General features: G+C 37.4%; 1 protein-coding gene across 1 annotated transcript in view; it reads left to right on the forward strand.

Annotated features, from left to right (window-relative positions):
* Nucleotide 1: 1 nt before the first annotated feature.
* The window catches only part of PAXBP1 (PAX3 and PAX7 binding protein 1), a gene marked incomplete at its 5' end in the record, with an annotated part of 28,316 nt that continues 5,634 nt past the window's right edge, over nucleotides 2-22,683 (forward strand). Inside the window, 14 exons of the mRNA XM_026846622.1 lie at nucleotides 2-80; nucleotides 1,741-1,869; nucleotides 3,399-3,575; nucleotides 4,900-5,121; nucleotides 5,698-5,801; nucleotides 6,612-6,832; nucleotides 7,775-7,964; nucleotides 12,743-12,866; nucleotides 15,169-15,268; nucleotides 16,100-16,215; nucleotides 18,513-18,712; nucleotides 20,720-20,864; nucleotides 21,023-21,144; nucleotides 22,500-22,576. Coding sequence (XP_026702423.1) covers nucleotides 2-80; nucleotides 1,741-1,869; nucleotides 3,399-3,575; nucleotides 4,900-5,121; nucleotides 5,698-5,801; nucleotides 6,612-6,832; nucleotides 7,775-7,964; nucleotides 12,743-12,866; nucleotides 15,169-15,268; nucleotides 16,100-16,215; nucleotides 18,513-18,712; nucleotides 20,720-20,864; nucleotides 21,023-21,144; nucleotides 22,500-22,576 — 2,006 coding nt within the window. The remainder of the gene's footprint in view (nucleotides 81-1,740; nucleotides 1,870-3,398; nucleotides 3,576-4,899; nucleotides 5,122-5,697; nucleotides 5,802-6,611; nucleotides 6,833-7,774; nucleotides 7,965-12,742; nucleotides 12,867-15,168; nucleotides 15,269-16,099; nucleotides 16,216-18,512; nucleotides 18,713-20,719; nucleotides 20,865-21,022; nucleotides 21,145-22,499; nucleotides 22,577-22,683) is intronic.

Consider the following 22,683-nt stretch of genomic DNA (forward strand, 5'->3'; position numbering starts at 1 on the left):
CCCCAAGGAGAAGAAGCGGCCGCGGGAGAACAAAGAAGTGCCGCGGGCCAGCCTGCTCAGCTTCCAGGACGAGGAGGAGGGTGAGGCACCGGGGCCGCGCGGCCTTTGGTTCGCTGTCTGCCAGGGGTGGACGGGCGCGGAGCTGGCCAGCCCGCACCGGGCCTCCCCGCCCGTCATCTGCGCACGCCTCGTCCCCCTAGAGAGCTTCCACCCTTGCTTCATTTAATATATATTTTTTAAGACTGTTGGGTTGTCCCGCCTGACGTGGGGGTGATGATGGGTCGCATAAGAGGGGGAGAGCCCTAGGGGCGCGGTGCGGAGGGCCAGGGATGCACGGGCGGGGAGCGCCGCACTGGCAGCCGCCTTTGGCCCCGTTTCCTTCCCGGGCCCGACCCCGCTCCCGCGGAGCCAGGGTGCTCCCAGCGCTGGAGAGCAGCCGGGTGGCGTCCCGCGTATTTAGGTCCGGTTTAGGGGAGTAATTTGCCTCTGCTGCCTGACTTGCATCCGTGTTGCGCTCACTGCAGCTGGCTGGCTTGCTGCGCCTGACCTGGGTTTGTGCGGTACCCAGAGCCCATGCAACCCCCCTCCAGAACCAGCAGTGCTGTTTGAGGGGAATATTTCCTGCGGCTTTGTGTCGAGTTTTCATCAGATGTGGCTGGTGTTCACGGGTCATGTCGGACTGCCTGTTTGCCTGGAGCAAACTCCACGTGAAGCCACTGGTGTTTTGTTGCAGTTAGTTCGTCTAGATGCCCACAAGGTTTATTAGATTAACCTTCACAAATAATGAAAAAAAAATTGTTGAGCAGTTTCTGGACCTCAGCTTTTGAAAAAATAGCACAGTTGTGTTTGTACAGTGCTTCAACTAATAATTCTGCTGGATTCCAGCCGGTACTGCACTCATTAACTGGTCCATTCACACTCAGATAATCTGATTAGGGATAATATTTATCACATATTAAAAATGATCAAAAACCACTTCTCAGACTCCGGAGTTCGTTGCATTCCAGAAGTTCAGGGTGAATAAAATGAGAAGCTTATTTTTGTACTACCTTTTGTCAGCCGGAATGTTAGTATGCATCTTGATTTTTTTTTTTTTTTTTTTTTTTTTAGACTTGAAATCTTGACAGAAATACTGAAAACGTGGAATTACACTGTAGACTTAAGCCCCAAACACTTGCGGATTTTCTACATCAAAGTTTGAATTTTCTTTTGTTCTGTGCTATTTAGTTCTTACTGCCTACCTTTTGGTATGTTGTAGTGTGCAGGCATTTGAACTAGTAGTACAGCCAAAACGATAAGTTCACTTACTGATTGTGTACATGTGTGGCTGTGAAAAGGCTATTGACCCAAAATGTTGGGGCTTCATGATGTTTTCTTCCAAATTAGTGGTCACAGTGAAGAATCAGCTGGGATTTGTTTTGGTGTTTTTTTTAAAAAGCCCCGATTACTGCAGTCAGATAGAAGCAGGTCATGTGTGTACACTTTTGTGTAACTTGTGCTTTGCTTTTCTGTGACTGCAGGATGCATACATTTAAAAATGACAAAAAAAAAGACAAGGTGGACATTAGTTCACATGAAGGATATGGGACTGTTTTTGTTGCAACAGTGCACATGTAAAGTCACATTAAATTATGTTGTTAGTGACATTTGTCAAGTTCTAGGTGCAAAATTAAGAGATTTAATAGGTAAGTATACTTCTTGGCAAGTCTAATGTCTTGTTTTTCAACTTCTCTTTTAAAGAAACTGAAGAAGTTTTTAAAGTGAAGAAATCAAGTTACAGCAAAAAGATTGTAAAACAATTGAAGAAAGAATACAAAGAAGATCTTGAAAAATCAAAAGTTAGAACAGAGGTCAATTCTCCAACAGATGGTAACTACAAAATTTTTGTAATGGAAAAGATTGAGTATTGTAAATACAAATTACTCGTATTCAAGATGAATTGTTAGTCTTTCTGGAGTATTTAGAACTGAAGTAAAGCGTGCATTAAATGTGTTCATTCAAACTTTGCAAATGCTGTTCTGAAGCTGGTAGAGAGTTCTGTGTTTTTATGTCAGATGAGTTGCTTCCTTTTGAATTAGGAAGGAATTAAATTAGTTTAGAACTGTGTGGTGCTTACCTGACAGGATGTGTCCTTGTAATGCATCTTCTTGAAAAGGAACGTTTTTGGGATGAGTGATGTTCTTTGTTATTAAGTAAATTATTCAACAGCTCTCTGTTTCAGAACTTGGACCTTAGAGTAGATTTGATGATTAAGATGACAGGATTAAAGTGTTAGAGCAGAAGGATATTTTATCAATGTACAATCCTCCAGAGCTTGGAATAGAGCCTGTGATTTCAATTTCATTGTACTTCTGCTATTGGTTTTTGGCAAGCTCATTGGTAAGGAGTAATGATTCCTCTTCCAGTTAGGTTTTTGTGTAGAGTATTAACCTACAACACTATGAGCACAAGCTGAGAGGCTTATGATCTAAAAATTGCAATGGTATAGATGAAACATATGAGAGTTAAACCTGGTCCCATGCAGCAAATTGCCCTTTTAAAGTTAATTAAATTAATCTGCATTTAAAAAACTCACAAATTATTTCTTATTAGAATCTTTAAGTTGCATATGCAGTTTTATGGGGCATGAGCAAAAGCAGAAATTACAATTTCTGTGGCAAATGTTCGGGTGATCTGTGGAAACCTGGATCTTAATTCTTTCTTCTGTCACAAAGATTCTTAAAAAAATTCATTTTGCATATAGCTAGCATGTGATGATTTTTCAGTTTGTATGTTTTGCAGTCTCTATAGTTGGTTTGTTTATAGTGCAAAGACCTCATGGCTGCTGCAGAGTCAGTATTCTCTATTCTCTAAACAAATGCTAGTGTCTAAAAACTCACATCCATGTGGCTTGGATTGGATAGCTGGATTTAACATACATTTTTTTATATAATGTTTGTACCTGCTGCCTGTATCTGTGTATGTTACTCACCTAATGTAGGGTAATGTTGCACCCAGCCCAAGAGGAAAATGAAGGGGTTCTTTTGAGATTAGTCTGTTCTTGTGGACTTTGCAATTGTAGATTTGATGTAACACAGTCAATGCTTTCTAATTACATACGAAAGAGGCTGTGTGAAGGTTGCACATATGATCTTAATTATTGAGTTCCCCTCATTTCTGCAATACTTGGCAATGTGTAGAGTGTTTAGTGGTTGTTGGGGTGTCTGCTTTGTCAGATATTATTTTGAGAGGGTGTCAGTGGCTTAATGACAATTAACAAGGCATGTTTTACTGGCTTTCAACTATAAAATTGTCATTTAGCATTTTCATTTGATTTTTACTTTTGCTTGTCAGACCTTAAAAAAATACTTCCAAGTGATCTTTATGAAAGGAGTAAAACATGGGCTTTGTCTTCCCAGTTGAACCACCACTAGAAAAGACAGGACAGATTAAGGATATAGGTCAAGAAGATGGAACTGCAAACAGTGAGCATGGTGAAGAAGAAATGGAAGTTGAAAGTGAGAAGGAAGAAGAAAAACCAAAAGCTGGTGGGGCTTTTTCAAGTGCTTTGTCATCACTGAATGTTCTCCGCCCAGGTTGGTTATTGTGATGTGTCTGATATGTTAACAAATGTTTTATCCAGTGCTTACAGCACAGTAACATATTTGAGAGATTAGGAAGTATTTTACAGCAATATATCCAACATTCAGGAAACGGCTACTTTCCAAAGGTGTTCAATTTTACAGGGCTTATGAGAAAGTGTTTTGCTACAGAATGCTTCATCTTGATGTCAAAAGCAGGAATTTGTCTCTCAAAGTGATGACAAACTGCATGAAAATCTAGATTTGGAAGAGGTGACTTCACATGAATTTTACCTGCTTTTAATTAAAATTCTGTTTTAAGTTCAAATGTCTCTGTTACAGGTCTGCAAGGTATCTCAAATGCTTTCCTATTTCATTTTGTCTAATGAGGTTCTTGTCAGGCCCTGAGGCCTAAGAAACCAGTCTGAGATAGTATTTTTTAAACTAGTTTACTAATTGTTAGCTAGGTTGTGGTGGCCTGCTCCTCAAATAGAAGATGGATGTCCTGGGTCCACAGACTTGACCATATTTCAAAGGAAAAAGAATTTCCTAGTTGACTTGTAAGTCATTTTTCCTTTTAGGGGTAATTGCAGAGTGATGCAATATGTATGTTACTGCATCTCTAAAGATATTGCTGGCTTGGAGTATCTCATGTCAAGTGTAAAGAGAATCTGAAATTTAACCTTTTGTGCATTCCTTATCAAAGTAGCGGTAAAAATTATTCATGTTTCAAAAAATTTATTTTTGGGCACCATTCTATATATAACTTATGTAAATTGCATTAGTTTTGTGCTAGGGACTTTAGATTTTTTAATTAGATGTGCTTTTCTTGTTTGCCCTTGATTGTGCAGTCTTCTCATATTAGCTTTGTCTGGTTTGGTGTCCTCTTAATCTCTGAGCTGTCATCGTCTGTTGAAATGGCCAAGGTTTTTTGTTCCCCCAAAATAAGAAGGGTTGGGAGCAATATCGGGACAGGAAGTGACACAGTCAAGGACCTCGTTTTCTTCCTCCTTTTGCAGGTCCTGTAGAGGGCTTGCTTTTTAGGAATTTTCTGTGGGGGTAGCATCAGGCTTCTGCTTTAGTGGCACATAAGCTGCTGGAAGTAGAGCCAGACTTTTTGGGAAAGATGCCAGTGTTGAGGGTTTCTGGTAAGAAAGGTTGCATGTGCAGCTTCTAAGTTGCTTGCAAATGTTTCAGTCAGTATGGACTTTTTTCCTCTCACATTTTTTTTTGTTTGTTTGCAAGGATGATTTGGTAGGGTGGCAGAGATGAATAATAAGAAGTCATAATACCTGTTTTGTTGCAGTGGTTGTTTAACGGTGTAAACATCTGTCTCTAGGAGAAATTCCAGATGCTGCTTTTATTCATGCTGCTAGGAAAAAGCGTCAAATGGCTCGTGAACTTGGAGACTTTACCCCCGTTGACAGTGAACCAGGTAAAGGCCGCCTTGTTCGAGAAGATGAAAATGATGCCAGTGATGATGAAGATGATGACGAGAAGAGGAGGATAGTTTTTACAGTGAAGGAAAAATCCCAAAGGCAAAAGATTGCTGAGGAAATAGGTAAAACCTTTTTAGAAGGACAGCTGATAAACATTCACACTGTTTTCACTGCAAGTGCTCCCGTTCAGCATTTTTAAACAGGCATGAATCTGGAGTTGTATTCCACTTCTGAGGAAAAGTACTGCATAATGGAATCTGTCTATAAAATTTTGAGCACAAGCTATGGTCTTGTGCTTAGAAACACACAACTCTACTGAATTTGGTAGAAACTTACACTAAGGCTCAATTAGTATTGTTCCTGTACTTTTTTTTAGGAAATACATAGTTGTGAAAAGAAAAGCATCAGTTCTTTGGTATGGGATTCTTCTTGTTGACAAGCAGGTAAAATATATAGGATTTTAACATTAGAGGGTTTTACCAGCAGTTAATTGCAAATTTACCCATTGGATTTTTAAAGTGGAACCTCTGTGATGATTATTCACAGGCTAGCATCCTTAATTCCTCATGAAGAGGAAAGGAGGTTGCACTGACATGTTCCCACCAAAGCATGGTGTCTCAGGTTTTTGAACTCATGGTCCTTACTGTGAATACATTATCTTCTCCTTTTTGTTACATGTCTGTTTTACTCATGTTAAGGTATTGAGGGAAGCGATGATGAAGCACTGGTGGCAGGGGAGCAAGATGAAGAACTCAGTAGATGGGAGCAAGAACAGATACGGAAAGGAATCAACATACCTCAGGCATGTATTTAGTTGTGAGCTCTTTTTTGATTTGTTTCTGCCTATATTGGCTAAATCCATCACAAACTTGAGTAGTTTACAGAAGGCCGGTTCATCTAAGAAATTCAGTGTGTAATTTCTGATACTCTCTTTAAAGAGGAATGAGAGGTCAGATTTTAAGTATCTAGTGGTATCCATTTCATTAGTCTCCCTGTTCTGAGAAGATACTAATTGTGGTGGTGTTAACCACCATTTATTTGCAGCCTAAACCAGCTAGAATAATGCCACTTTGAAGAGACCTCTGTTCTTGTTTATCCTTGGGTTTGTAGAGGAGTGTGTAAACAGTGTTTGTTTCTTTGTTGTTTATGTGTCTTGTGTTGCAGCATAGAGTTGGAGTTGTAGCAGATTTGTACCTTATGTTGTCTGTGCATTCATAATGAAGTTGCCACTCAGTTGAAGAGGATAGTTTGTTTTTTTAAAAAAACCCACATTTCAGCAAAATCACAACCAAACACACTGACTTGCTATGTCATTCTATTAAATAGTCTTAGCAAAATTTAGTATAGTCTCAAACACTTGATTATTGTGGAATTATTATAGGAATTATAGGATGGTTAAAACTGTCATTTAATAACTTGTTATAAGTAGAAATATTTAGAATTATAATGATACTAAGAGTTTGTCCATTTAAGAAAGTGCTTCTGAGGGAATGTTTTCTTCCACTGTAGGTGTTGGAAGTTCTACACTTAAATCCACTTGATAATTGCATTTTGTAATTATCTCATTTCTTTGAAGTCTAATTTAGCACAATTGTATTTCCTTTTCCTTTAGGTTCAACCAAGTCAGCCTGCTGAAGTGAATAATCTGTACTACCAGAACACTTACCAGACACTGTCTTATGGTTCATCATATGGCATTCCATACACTTATGCTGCGTATGGATCATCGGAAACCAAGTCTCAAAAAACAGATAATACTGTTCCTTTCAAAACTCCCAGTAATGAGATGACTCCTGTTACTATTGATTTGGTAAAGAAACAGCTTAAAGACAGGTAGGACAGACCATCTTTTTAGACTTAAAGACCTGTCCCCTAGCTTTCTGTTCCTCAGGCGTCTTTTAGTCTCGGTGAGCAAGTTTCATCGCTGGAAAAGTACTGACTGACACATCCATTAAAAAAAATAAAAATAAAAAGGCAAACAAAAAAAAGCTCAAAGTGAAGATGGCATTGACACTTTGTTCGAAAATCTCCTTGGATTGCTTCTCTGGAAGTGAAGCTTTAAATATGAGGCCATTGATCTTGTTGAAGACAGGTCTGAGTTGCATCTTCTGGACACTGCACAGTCTTATAGTCAAGAATTGAAAGGCCAGTGAGGTGTTTAGTTTATCAAATTGCATTCTTTTAAGCTGTGAATCAGATTTTTCCCCTTCAGTAGATAAAGAGTTTAAGTTTTAGCATATACAGGGCTTTTTTGGTTTAAACACTGTAATCTGCTTGTCAGGTACGCAAAAGGTCCTACTGAATGAACAACCCAATTGCAGTGAGAAATCATTTGTAATGAACAACTTGCACTTTACATGTCTTCAGAATTGGTTTGTATGCCCATTGTAGTATTACAGCCTTTGACAGTGAATCAAATTAGTAGAGGAATAAGACTGCTTTGTATAAGCTGTAGTTTCCCCCCCGCCTTCCTCCCAGTTTTACTTTAAGGCCAGCTTTGCACTATTCTGAGTGCTATCAGCTCCTGTAAAGATTTGTGGCAGTGGGCAGTGCAATGCACTCTGCATAATTATATAACTCAGCAAATTAATTTAAACCATTAGCCTTGCTGTTTATGTAGAGAGCAGAGAAAGTGGCAAATTAAAGTTAGAGAACATGTCTTTGCAGTATTTCCCATATATAGACTTGGTACTTGCACTGTCTGTTTAATATCTCAGTGGTCTGAAATATACAGACTTTTGGATGTAAATTTGCTATTTATCCATTGCCCTTCAGGTTGGACTCTATGAAAGAATTGCACAAAGCTAATCGGCAGCAATATGAGAAACATCAGCAAAGCCGAGAGGACTCTACCAAGGCAATTGAAAGATTAGAAGGGTCTTCTGGGGGTATTGGTGAACAGTATAAGTTTTTGCAAGAAATGCGAGGGTATGTCCAAGACTTGCTTGAGTGTTTCAGTGAAAAGGTAAGGATGCAAAAACATTCATCTTTTTAAAAAAAAAAAAAAAAATAGGGACTCTTAGTACATGCCAAACACCACATCTTCTGTTTTCGAAAAAAGTCCCCTGAGAACATATTCTTCAAAGGTTTGGTTATTTGGGGGTTGAAAAGATAATTTTTCATCGTGCTAAGTTGGTTATCAGAAACCTCTCTCTCACAGTATTAGAGATCACTGACTTTAGATTGCTTAAAAGCACTTGTAGATTATAAATCTTCAGGCTTTTGGCAGATATTCTTATGTTTCAACTTTACTCAGATGCTGCTTTTTACTTGTGTTGGATACCAAGTTAACAAAAATAAGGGTTGAATTACAGCATTGCTAGTTTCTGGGATGCTTTATGAACACAGTAACAAAGACTTGTATTTTGTGTGTTGTTATAAACTACTTCTTGCCAGGCAGTATCACATACTTTGTATTGCTCTAGTGTCTGAAGGAGAAAAGCTTTAAAACTAGTGTAGCTGTCTGAAGACACCCAAACTTAAAAATGTCCTCCTTTCATGTAGTGTGATACTTTTGTATATGTCTAACTTGAAAACTTAAGTCTTTCCTTTTTACATTATTCATTATGCTCAAATTAATTATTTTGTTGTAAATACAACAGGAGCTCCTGAATATATATATTTATATATATATTACAAACAGGAGCTGTAAAATTGTTAGCAGTACATAAGCTATTTCTTCATTTCTTCATTGTCTTCTGACTTGAATACAATAGTTTAGTATTAATATATTAGCTGTCAGAATTAATTGAGTAGTTGAAGCTACTGCTTACCTAGCTTGTTAGGTGTGGGAGAGGAGTATAAAAGCTTTCTGGTTGCTAATTGGTTCAGTATTACTTGTCATTCAGTATTAGTGGTATTGGGAGAGTCCTATCTTCAGTCCTGTAAATTGAAGAATAGCTATGTCATGAACAAACCCAGGAAGTGTGGACCAGTTAATTCACCCAGCTAATTGATTAGTTGCAATAGATACTGTGCACTGAAGAAGCAGTATTCCTGAGTCTGTATTGGCATTAGCTGTTGAGGGGGGTAGTAAAGATGCTTTTCTCTGCAGCTCTGTCAGTTGGTCGCCCAGAGGCCTAAATTTCTTAAAGATAACTTTTTACATTCTTTCTCTGAGATAAATTTGTATTTCAGAAGGCAAGTTAAATACCTGTATCTCTATTTAACATCTGCTTTCTAAAGGCCTCTTGTTAAATTTCTTTTGTGGTAACTATGAACCATGTCTAGATAGCCCATGCTGTTATGTTCAAGTATTTTCTTTAAACAAATTGTTTAAAATACACCATTCTGAGTATAAACCAGGCCTTTTAGTCTCCCAGATTCTGTATAAACCAGGAAAACTTACTGTTAAGTAATAGTGTAGCAATTTCAGTTCAGTTTGTAGGAAGGTTATTGACCTATCTAGCTACATGTGTAAATAAATCAGTTCCAGCTGTTATACAGCAAATTAGCTGCTGATAATTTAACAAATAGGCTTGTTAACGTTGCTTTGTCACAATATACCTTGACTTTCCTGGTAGTTGGTCTTTTAATGATTTATATACCTGGACACCTTCCTCTCCCTTCCCCACCCTCCCCATACTCCTCCTGCCATGCCAGTCCATTGAACTTTTAAGATGTGATTTTTATCATCTCATGCTACTTAGGGGCATTCACAGAGTTTTGCCGTTTTCAGTTGGAGACGGCTGCAGTACCTGTATGTACAATGAGTTGCGAAATTAGGAGACGACATGGTCAGTTTAACAGGAGCATTTCGTTTATTAAGATGTCCTATATATTACTTGGTTCTTTGGCTAGATAATATGTTCTGGAATTCAGTGCTTTCAGCATGACAAAAGTACTAACAAATTCAAAACCAGTAGCCCACAGGATGCCGCAAGGGTTTCTAAAAAAGAGGCGGAGTGGGGAACAAAATAAAGTAATAAAATCAGTATTGATTTTTATTTAAGTGAAATAATGAAATGCAGGAGGACAGTAAATTCTTTTGAGCGTAGAGACAAATTACCTTCAGCTCTTTTGCAGAACCTTTGGTGCTGACTGCTTCATATTTAAAGTGTGTGTGTTTACATAATATACGTAGTTGTTATGATTATAGTATATGTAAGCATATAAAGTGTGTATCCATTTGTGTAATAACAATATTGTGCGTATATATGTGTGTGTATATATATACACACATACATATATGAACACTTACCCCAAATATGTATAAAGCTAGGTCCCTCCCTATCCTTTCAAATAGGATGCTTTGATGCTTTCTCTTTATTAGGGCTAGTCGTGGCTATTAGTCAGATTCACAGTGGTACTGATCTGAATGAGAAAGTGATTTGCTGAAGAAGCACTAGTAGGTTCATGATATACTTACCGGCTCCAAAAAGAGTCCATTCCCCTAGAATTTTCTTGTATGTCTATTGACTTGGTTTTGGAGAACAAAAATGTCATTGTAAATTAAACTTTCTTCCCTGTGCCACCTTATTTCTGCACCTATTCACCATGCTCAACCCTTTGTGACCCCCAACCAACCAAAACCACTTTGTATTCTGTTTTGAAGAGATTCTGAATGTTAGAAACACTTTAATCATTGGTAAGGTGCAATGGAGAGTATAATGAGGCAGCTATTATGCAAATTTCAGAAACAAGCAATAGAAATGTCAAATCCTTTATGTTGTTTTTCTTCCCATAAATGATAAAACCAATGGAGTGGAAGATGCTTGCATGACTTCCTTCACAAGTAATTACTGTCAATATTATGCTTTCTGAGAAGACTAGAAAGTGGTAGCGGTGTCTTTACATTTTGAATGTAGGAATATGCAAGGAATACAGAAAGATTAAATTGTTCCAAGCGTGTCTCTGACAACACAGTTAGATGAACTGTTATTTTGACCACAGAAGCAAATTATCAAAACACACAGTGTGTGTCAGAGAGGGGAACTGTAGGTTAAAATTATCCTTGTCATCTGAATTTTCAGAGAGCTTTCCACTTTTTCTATTACACTGTTTACAGTGAAAGTGAAGCAAACCCCCCCCACACACACACACACTGTATTTAAGGTATTGACTAAATAAAACACAGTAAATGAGGGCTGTGACTTTACAGTAGTCAGTGAAATTGTCAGTCATTCATCAACCATAGTATTGATTATAGAAGAATAACAGCTTCTAAGTCTCTTGTGTTTTAAATGGGAATTATTTTCAGTGGATTCATATATCTGGGTTTTTTTGATCCTGGGGCAATTAGAGAAGGAACCTCTAGTGATACTGTGAAAAATTTTCATTTAACTTTTCAGTTTTAGAATTCCCTTTACACACTTAAGAAAAGAAGCTGTATCTTCTATGGTAAACTGCAGCAAAACTAGTTGTTTTTTTTTTTTTAATTATTTCTTGTTTCAACATTGTCTTAAATACCGAATATACACTTCCAGCACTGGGTTATTCCCTCCTCCTATTTCTCTCTATTCTGTTTTCTCCAAGAGAAAGTTGTATGTATTTTGAGTTGGTGCAGAACTGCTTTCATTGTAATCCCTGCAGCCCAGTTTATACCACAAAGAGCTAATACTTCTTTCCTTTTAATATCTCCTCTGTTGTGTGTGTCATTCTCGGATGGCTGAAATGGCCCTGTAGCTCTAATCTTCTATTTTGCTGGAGGAGGTACTTTAATAGCTGCTAAGTCACATTCTAAATTACACCAGGAAACAATTTCTGATTTTATCTTTTGCTTTGAAAAAAACTTAATCCTGGATGGTAGGCAGCAATGAAATATTTGAGCTAAAAGGCTGGAAGACTGTGGACTAAGCATATGTCTTGGAGGTAAGAAGGATATGGCTTAAGTGTTCATACCAAAAGGACTTGCCTTTCCAAATTGAGAGATTTTGTGAAGCGTTCTGTTTTGCATTTGAATATTTATAATAATCTAATTTTAGCTTGTCCCAGGAAATGAATTTTTGCAGAAGTGAGCAGTGAATCTGCTCTTTAATGTCAGGAAATTCCTAGTGGTTATAACATCATCTATTTTTGTTAGAATTGCTACTGAATTTTAGTCCATTAAGAAAAAAGTGGCAGGTCTGATCTGACTTAAGTCTGTATAGTTCAAAGGTTATACTTAATGCATAGCTCTTACAAAATGTACAATTTTAATGATAGGCTAGAGTAACATTTTGCTGATCTTAATTACCTGTTTGCATAACATGCTTATGCAGTGTTTTATTGAATTTTAGTAATAATATTTTAGCATATACTAATAAAAGTTATAGCAAAATAATACCCACTGGATTCAGGAGGTTAGATTCAGGCTTTGGTTTTTTCGCTATATACAGTCAGGTTATTTTCTCATTAAAGTGTAGAATACTACTACATTCTTGTTTAAAGATAAGAGAGGAAACAACGAGGTCTGAGAATTGTAAGCAGTGTAACACAATGTGTAATGCACTTGGTAGAGAAAGCGAGTACTTGAAATAACATTTCACACTCTCTAAAATGGTTGTCTTACTGTGTAGACTCATTCAGTCAACAGAAGTTACTTTCAGAATGCTGTTGCCATGGTTGAAAGCTGTCAGCATTGTTAAATGCATGCATTTTCTTCACATTGAAATATTTACTGGTCCAAATGATACAAATGGCTAAAAGGAAAGAGTTTGTGCTACTAGAAGTACAGTGACAGCATTATGCTTCGGAATAGTATGGTACCCCAGAAACTAAGGACCTGAAGAATTTGATATTACGTAGTGTGTTGTATTTTTACAGGTGCCTCTGATTAACGAACTTGAATCCGCAATGCACCAGCTGTACAAACAGCGAGCTTCCCGCCTTGTCCAAAGACGACAAGATGATATTAAAGATGAATCTTCGGAGTTTTCAAGCCATTCAAGTCAGTCCATCTTGAAGGTTTTTATTATTCATTAAACAACCTTGTTTACTTAGTATGGCTTAATTTAAATGTAAATATTTAAAGTATGACTGTCTTAAAGTTTATCCTTACTCTTGAGATAGGTAGAAGCAAGTTTAAATAAGTCCTCTAATCTATTCTGTTTTGAACTCAAAGCCACTCTAACTCTGACTTCATCTTTCCTTTCTGTTGCTCTTAACTGTATTTTCTCTTTCCTAGCACTGAAAATGTATGCGTGGTGTCAGTGGTAGTAGTGGTAGCATGTGACTCCCAATTTTGCTTTTATGTCAGGACATTTTTTTTTTTATTTTTAACCTCCTTGAACCTATACATTTCCTGTAACTGTACAATTTAACTCTAGCCCAGTGCTTCATGGCTTTGTTCAGAGCTGACTTCTGTCTAATACTCTATTTTGTAGGCAGCATAAGTATTTCATTTCACACATATACTGATAAAACTAAAGGACTGGAAGAGACTGGTGGCATTGTTAAAAATCAAGCTAATAAAAAGTGACCATCTATGAAATACAGCTTAAAATTAGACAGTTAAAATATCTGCTTACTGTGAGTGTGTGGATGGGGAATTCTCACAGAGGAGTTTTCTTGTGGTGATTACTCTCCAGTATGTAAAACTCTACAAAAGTAAATGTTAACTTGGATGGAAATATATGTTCCCCAGTGGGGATTTTATTCAGCATGTTAAACGATAGGTAAAATACCATGTTAATATTAGTTGTCTTTCTGCTTTGGAGAGCTTCTCATTTTTAAAAATGGCTTTCTTGTCTGTCCTATTGCTTACCTAAAATCCTATAGTAAAAGCCATTTCCCATTCTGTCACACTGTGTCCAGAGATGAAATTTTGTTAATACCATTAGACAGAACTTGCTGAGGGTGATAAAGTGTTAGGGCATAAGAGTTGTTCATCCCTTTGTGGAGTGGTTAGCATGCATATTCCCTTTAGAACTTTATTTGGAGCCCCAGGCATTACATGTAGGCCTCTCGGTTTTACCATGAAAATGCTGTTTTGAGAACTAGAAACCTAATGTACAGGTTTAACGTATCTCCTAAAGAAGAGTAGAATGGATTACTTCAGACTGGAATTTAATGGTGGGGTGGGAATAGTTGTCATTGTCAAGGCTGGGTTTTAAAGAGAGATCTTATTTGGTATCTGGGAGTCTTGAGAATGAATTTTACTGTGTCTAGAAATAGTTCAGTTCTGTTCCTCGAGTTATCACAGAAACTAGGAATTGATGCCAGCCTTCGATTTGATGTGTGTTGCGGACACAGACGGTCTGCTTTTCTTCATAACAGTGTCAGAACACTAAAGGACTGGAAGTGAATTTAAGTTTATCTGCCAACTTTTGCTTTACTTCTGTGTAAAGACAAGTAGCTCAGCTTTGAATAACATTTTAAAAAATTGGACAAATGATGGCTTCATCTGTATGTTAAGGCCCTTAGTAGAATTGGAGTACTGGCATAGAGCATCATTAATATTTTTAATGATGAATTTGTAAATAGATTTAGTTAAAACATGTAAATTTATTCCTGAAATTTGGGTAAGCATTTTAAATTTTGATATTTATATTATAGTGGGTGGATTTGAGCACTGGCTAACATTCAATCCACTTTTAAAAATTTACCTGACAAGGATGAACTGGAAACGCTCTTGGGTCTGCCTGCTGGTTGCTGATCAGCTTCACTGGTTAGCTGTGTTGTTTTCTATAATCAGGAACATCTATAACGAATCACAGCTTAAAAAGAGGAGGGAAGACAATTTATTCTCCTGTAGATTTTGATGTTTTTTAAACTTAAGGCAATCTGAAGCATATAAACTGAGAAAAGACTACAGCTAGAAGTCTGAATTATCATATATTCCTGCTCCAGTCACTCTTCTCTGACTTTCTTTTTGTTCATTTTCTTTTCAAAAGATAGATGGTGAAAGTGTTTATGTAAGGAGCACTTTTTGTCTTGGAACAGCAAATTTCAACAATTCCTGTTAAAACTGTTGACTTTTATTTAGTTGGGCACTGTTGTGAGAGGGACAAGAGTGAAGTACAGTGAAAACTATTTGACATTTAAGTGGAGATTTTTCCAACTTCACTACTTCCTCTTTTAACCTCTACACTTGCAAATTCAGGCTTTTGGGTGCATCTTTTGAAAACTTCAGCTTTCTACTTCAAATTACACTTACTTTAAAGTTGGTAAAAGGCTCTTATGAAACTGCCTACAACACATTTATATAATCATAGATAAGCATTTTAATTTTCATCAATGTAATTTTACAGATAAAGCACTGATGGCCCCAAATCTTGAATCTTTTGGACGAGACAGAGTGATCTATCAAGAACAAGTAAAGCGTCGGACTGCAGAAAGAGAGGCTAGAAGGTAGAGTACTGAGATTTCTTGTCCATCAGGATTCTTTGCCTCCTTGCAGAATGCAATTGTCCTGTGTGACACACTAAGATAAGTAGCAATGTTTGCTTCTTTCCTGCAAAGTGAAGAAAACACTTAAGCTGGTATGCTGGGCAGGGATATTCCTGTATATGCCAGCTTATCATGCAAGTGTACAAAACGTGGCACCATTACGTGATACAGATTTAACATAACTAAAAGAAAGCTTAGCAAACCCATTCCATACCTATATGGATGGCCTCTACTGGTTTCTCTTCCTTGCATTTTTTGAGTCAACAACATAGTGAATGTTTGAGGTGCTGACATGTGGAGAGCTTTTTGGCAGAAAATGGACATTTTGGCTCGACAATGTCCTTGACTGGAGAATAAAGAACAATTGAAGAAAGTTAGCAGCTGTGCCACAAGAAAATGCAGAGTTGCAGAACTAAAGAACTAAGGGACTGATAACCAGGATGCCGACAGTAGAGTTAATCTTTTAGCCTAGCCAATCAGTGTATAAGACTAGAGCGTGTGAACAGCAAATGCACAATACATTGTAACAAATTATTATAACGCAGCCTAACTCATGCTTACTGACGTAGCTTTGAAGACGGTATAAATTCTCAGTGTTAAAAACAATAAAGGTTTCCGTCTGTTTGCACTGTACACAGAGTCCGTGCCTCTGTCTCCTCACTGACATAGTGAATGCTTTTTTTTCAACCTGGATTTCCTACATTAAAAGTTATGACAATCTTAGGCAGGTCTGTTTATTGTATACAGGATGGGGAAGATTAATAGTTGGTTTATGTTGCTGATCCTTTTCAGAGCTCGTCGTAGACAAGGAAGAGAACAAACTGGTAAGATGGCAGATCACCTTGAAGGCCTTTCCAGCGATGATGAGGAAACTTCAACAGATATTACAAACTTCAACATGGAGCGAGGTTAGAAAAGCTACTGAAACTTTATGTAACAAAATACAGAAAAATTGGCAGGAAAAAGAAGATCCAAATTCCACCCTGTCCTTATATTTCATCATATTTTAGGGAAGATTTAGGAACTATTCCTTGCTTGATCATCAGTGTGACCAAAACAGTCTCTTTCACCTACCTGTTTTACCGCTTGCAGCTAACTAAATACCCCATCCTTAATGATATTTCTTTTTATTTGATTCAAACATGCTTTTACTGGCAAGCAGTAAGCTTTTGTACCTTCAGTGGATACTAAGTCTGCCTTCTGATTTGTAATGTGGTTTATAATTTTTCAAATATCTGTTTGTTTTACACATGAAATTCTGAAAAACTCAGTGCTTAGAAACCTTTTTTTTGCTTGATAGGAAGTATTTTCTAGAGTTTTGTGTAAGCATCTGGAAATGTAATGACATAAGTTTTGTAGACTTGTTACAGCCTGGCACCTTTGCAGATGACAGAAAACAATGTTGAATGCAAACATTGCAGAAAGATCTTGTGATACTGTCTTGATTTGGAATTCATCTGCAGTTTTATGACTGTTTGTTCAAAGTAACCATCATTATGCAATTATGCATAAACCTGATTATGCAATAAACGGGGTTGTAAGTTAAGCTAATGCCTCTATAACACTGCGAGAACTGCAAGGAACCTGAGATTTGGGAAGGATGGATAGTTTGATGGAACAGTCATCTTTTACAGCAACAGTTAAAAGGCAAACAATTCTGGTGGTTACTGTGAAATCAGCAATGAAGAAAGTAGAACATCACTGTAGTAATCCTGTTACCTTCTCATTTTGAACCTGAGCACAATTATCATTCTCTCTGATTAAAGAGAATCAGATTAGAAGAAATGTGGAGAAGGGGAGCAGCAAGAATATTATCTATAGAATTGTTTATGTTGTATCTTGAGGAGGGATTAAACAGTTTTGGACTCTTCAGCTAGGAGAACGATGTTGACTTTTCACAGTATGAGAGTTAGCAGCCCTGCAATGAAGTGATAAGATAGTTTTAAAGTAAACAAGTCACTTCCCACAGAGTGTGGAGAAAAAAAAAAAAAAAAAAGATTCACAATATGGACAGATTAAAAAAAGCAATTGGATGAACTGCCTAGCAGTTGGAGCTTTAAAAGTGCAGTTTCCACACCTTTAGTTGCTGGCTGATTTACCAAAACTGTGGATTCAGGGAGAGCTTTCTGACAAGCAAAGTAACTGTTTAGGGTGGTTAGGTGCTATAATTAACTTTCCGAAGTTAAATGATCTAGATTAAAAATTCAGTGTGGCTGAATTGCTCTTTGTAACTTGGCACTTTTATGTGTACAAAAGCCTTTTGTAGGAGTTTCATCAGTTTCTGAGTAAACGTAGTATTTCCAAAGCTTTTTTTAATCATTCATAGCTCTCATGTTAGTCCAGAATCAGCAGTGAGCTATATGGAACAGAGGGATGCACTTTGAACCTGCTAACGTTGTAGCATCCCTTCTTGATCCCAGTGTGAGAAATGTGTTTATATGACATAATCTCATGTTCCTTCAGCCATGTCTCTGCCTGCTTGTGTGCACTAGTTACGTTAGTTGTGTACAGATTACTACTGTAATTGCACATTTAAAACTGTGGCTGCAACAGAAGTGACTGATTAAAATGAAACTAACTGTGGGAAGTAAAAAAGATGAAGGGAAAATAGTATACAGAGAAAAAGTTTTGGATTGCATAGCATACTGGTACTGTAAATACAAAAAAATGTAAGGATAGTGCTAAGGGATTGTAATGGTTGCCAGTGCTAACAGCTGTGTTATGCTCAGCAGTTTAGTATGGTATTTGCCAGGACCTGCTCTGTCTGAAGTGCCGTTTCAGTTGGCTTATCTGAGGTGCCCTCTGGTATTTGAACTTCGACGAGCAAAGTTGTAGAATAATTTGGGTTGGAAGGGATCTGGAGAAGAGCTGTTTCAAACTCCCTTGCAGAGTAAGGCCAGCGTTGAAGTGAGATCCACAATGAATACAGCCCAATACATCACCAGTCCAATGTCTGGGGACTGAAAATCATTGTATGAAATGTTTAAATCAAGACTTATGATAAAACAGTATATCGGAGAGTACTCATGTGCTTATGTTTTTATCACTTTGTATATTTGAGGTAGAAGTGACAGAACTTTTAAAGGTGATGGTTTTTTGGTTTTGTTTATAGGAGTTTGCTTATGTCAGTAAGCATCAAAGTCCATCTTGAAATGTATTAGAGTGAATAGGCGATCCATTTATTACTAATTTTCTCCCTCACCAGATCGTATACTGAAAGAATCCAGCAAAGTTTTCGAAGATGTTTTGGAAAGCTTTTATTCAATTGATTGCATTAAGTCACAGTTTGAAGCTTGGCGCTCGAAGTACTTTGCTTCTTATAAGGATGCTTATATTGGCCTCTGTTTACCAAAGCTGTTTAACCCCTTAATCAGACTTCAGCTGCTTATCTGGACTCCTCTGGAGGTAAGGTCCTCTGCAAGCAACTTCTATGTAAGCTTCTATGTAGTGGTTCTTTCACACTTCTACAGAGCAAAGTAAATTGCACTTTTGATGGTTGCTTCTCATAAACACGTGTCCTAGGCATGGAAGTTAAAATGGGCACCTCTCTTGGGGTGAAGGGCTCCTGGGGAGTTTCTGGACTGTTGTTCTCTGTGTTCCCAGCAGACCAGAGTTCAATTTGGTACATGCCAGTTCCTTCACAGTGAGTGGTGTAGTCCAAAAAGCCGAACAGCTTCTTAAATAATACATTTAGCTTTTAAAATACTTAAGAGGAAATTGTGATTCTAGAGATGTTGTTTCTTCAGAAGTAGAACTAAGAGGCCTGTTTTTATCTTGACTGACAACCTATGTCTCTTTATCTCACCTACACCTTCATATCCTGTAGAACTCTGGTTGGCAATTTCCAAGTCTTCCTCATAGTACTCATTGCCCAGTTATTAGGTAGGGAACATGGGAAAAACAGGACAGCATTGTTGCTTTGGTTGTATCCCTGCATATGCATGCTGACATGAGTAGCCATCATGACAAACAGTTCAGGTAGCTTTTGACTCCCACTCTGTTCTTCCTGTCGGTGAAAGCTCTTGTAAGGTATTTGTTGCAGTCAGGTGCTCATTTTCACAGTACTAGTAGGAACTTACTTTTTTTCTGCTACATTGGCTTTTACTGAGAAATGGGAGTGGGTCAAGGCACAGAGTGAGTACAATTGCATAAAGTGGGGGGGTGGAAGTGTTTTTTAGGAAACTAGGCTAATAAGGCAGATTGTCTTCTTCCCTTTCAAAACTTAGCTCATCTACAGCACCACCTGCAGATGTGTCAGCATTATCTCACAAATGACTGAATCTCTCCTTTTTTCAGAAGTCTCTTTTTCTTAACTACTGAGAGAATATTTGTAGAAGGGGATCTTTTGTTGTCTCTGCTCTGATTGCAGTGGAAGGGGAGCATGAGTCTTCCTCAGAGAGCACTTTGTATTTAATTTGAATAAATGAGGGAAAAATCTGTGAAAGGTGTCCTCATTAAATTTAAAACTCTTTTTTTAAATTCTCCCTTCCCCCATGTTATTTTTATGTGAGTTCCCAGGCTGGCAAAACAAAGCTGAAGTTAATTAGAGAATTCCCAAATACAATCATTTTCACTACATTGTGTTACTGGTCCTGTTAAGTGTTTTAAGTTTAAAAAAAAAAAAAAATCACAAGGTATTCACAAAAAGAGGTTTTTAATCCAGAAAGCACAATTTTATAATGCAGCACAGATTAACTGTACTTCTCACTTTTACCCTAATCTGTGGATTTTTATTTGGCTCAGGTGTAATTAGAGGTTAAAATCTGCAGGGCAACAGATACCAAAAAAAAGTTTTACTTCCACCATTTCCACTTTCATTAGATCTAAGGATTGTGTGGTTGTAGAGTCAATTGGTTCATTTTGGCTGATTTATGGAAAATTGACCTTGCTCCCCATCCTCTCTCCGGTTTTGGTTGGGTTGTCCATATACTCTAATCTGACCTATGATGATGCATTTAGTAGTGTCCAGGCAAAGAGGCAGAACATTTTCTTCACTTCTCAGGAATCAGGCTTGCCTGTGATTTCTAAGGAAATAGTATCACTGCTTCAGAAGTAGGAGTGCCAAAGCAGGTGCAGTAATTTGCCCATCCTTGTACCAGATTAAGGGACTCTTTGGTCTTGAGACACTGTATCTTTTTTGTTGTTGTTGTTATTATTTACAGTGCAGATGAGTACCTGACACCTAGACAAAAAGGACTAGGTTTTTGAGTTGTTCTTATGCTTAATTGCTGCCTGCTTAGTACACTTGGTAGACTGTTTTAGAGTAGTTTTGTTCTGGTTTGTGAGTGTATCATACTTGCATATATAATTCTTTTTTTTTTTCTTCTTTAATATGTTGACTTCAAATCTGTCTTTAGGAATCTAACATCAATTCTTTTTTTAGGAATCTAACATCAATTCTTTTTTTATTAGGGCAAGTGTCGAGATTTTGAGACTATGTTGTGGTTTGAGTCATTGCTCTTTTATGGCTGTGAAGAACAGGAACAAGTGAAAGATGATGCTGATATTTCACTATTGCCTACCATTGTAGAGAGAGTTGTCCTTCCTAAATTAACAGGTATAATCTTAGAAAGAAAATGGGGGAAAACGGGGGTGCGTGGAAGGTGATGCTTGTTTGTGCTTTCAGATTTTACTGTTTTGTAAATTATTGTCTGACTGTTTTAGTACCTGTGTTTGAGTATTTGCATAGTGGAGTAATTCTTCAATCTCTTACAGTGATTTCTGAAAATATATGGGATCCCTTTTCTACCACACAGACATCTAGAATGGTAGCAATTGTACAGAAACTAGTAGATGGATATCCTTCAGTGGTGAATGCAGAAAACAAAAATACACAAGTAAGTTGTTTTTTCTTAAATATCTTACATAAGTTAAGGAACTTGAATGTATTTTTAATACACTGTTGGTGTGGTTTAAACCTGGCCAGCAGTTGAACATCATGCAGCCACTCTCTCCCTTCCCCTGCCCTGGGGGATGGGGAGAGAATTGGAGGGGTAAAGGTAAGGAGGCTCATAGGTTGAGATAAAAACAATTCAATAATTGAAAGAAAAGAAAATTAAAATAACAATGGTATTAATAATGATTATGATAATAATAATAGAATATACAAATGAGTGATGCACAATGCAGTTGCTCACCACCTGTAGACCAATGCCCTGCCCCTTCCCAGCTAGCAATCCAGGAGGAGAGAAAATCCCAAAATTGCAATCTCAGAAGAGAGCTTGCTTCCCCGCCAGCTGTCATTATATACCAAGTGTGATGTATGATATGGAATATTCCATTGGCCAGTTTGGGCCATTGCTCTGGCTGTGCTTTCTCCCAGCTTCTTGTGCGCCTGCACACTAGCAGGACACAGGAAGTTGAAAAGCCCTTGATTTCTTAGCAGCAGCTAAAAACATCACTGTATTATCAACATTCTTCTTGTGTCAAATCCCATACTGAATCCAGAACAGAGAACTATTCTAGCAACTAAGAAAAAAAGTAGCTCTATGCCAACTGAAACCAGGACGACTATATTGGAGAACAGAGCATGCTTAGTGGGGAGCAAGACAGAATTTTGCAGTTATTTGATGCTCTGCAGCCTAGTTATGGTGAGTCCAGTACAGTGATAAATTAGGAGAAGGAACTCAGTAAAGTGTCCCCAAAAATAGATCCTAAAGAGATACCAAATGTACTGACGTTGGTGTGCAGTTTTGCTTTAAGGATCAGCTACAAATAGTCAGGAATTTATTTTTTTTAATCTTTGTAATGTCTTCAAATGCATTTACTTTGTTTTACTTACCTTCTAGGAATACAAGAACTGATGTCATGAGTTCAGGTGCCATAGCTAATGCAATATATGTATTGCCTTTAGTATAATAGGAGATAGGCAAAAGTGCATGTGTATGGGGAAGTTAGCAGAAGATTAAAAATTATAAACCCTGACATCACAGAAGCTAATTGTGTAGCCAAGCTTAACCATAAAGTAATTCTACTGCCTTCAGTTTTTACTGAAAGCATCAAATTTCATCTCTGTTATTTATTATAGGCTTCTCTAAGACTTTATTTATATGTGTGATTAAGTATGTGTGCCTTTTACTGTTAGGTTATGGTCACAATGGTTTTTTTATGGCTTTGAAAAGTCAATTTCTGATTGGTTAACTAGTAAGCAATGCTTTGGACACTTTTAAAAAAAAATTATTTTCTGTTTCAGATGCTTTTAAAGGCATTGTTGCTAAGAATGAGAAGAACACTAGATGATGATGTATTCATGCCCTTATATCCCAAAAAGTAAGTTTGCTTTTAACTATGTTGGTAGACCTTTATTAGCAAGTCAGTATTTTCTGTCTGTAGTTTACATGGTTTTTTTCCCAGTATGGTTCACTGGCTGGGTACAG

Source organism: Athene cunicularia (assembly GCF_003259725.1).
Source record: "Athene cunicularia isolate RWA chromosome 1 unlocalized genomic scaffold, athCun1 chr1_part1, whole genome shotgun sequence".
NCBI classification, from domain to species: Eukaryota; Metazoa; Chordata; class Aves; order Strigiformes; family Strigidae; genus Athene; species Athene cunicularia.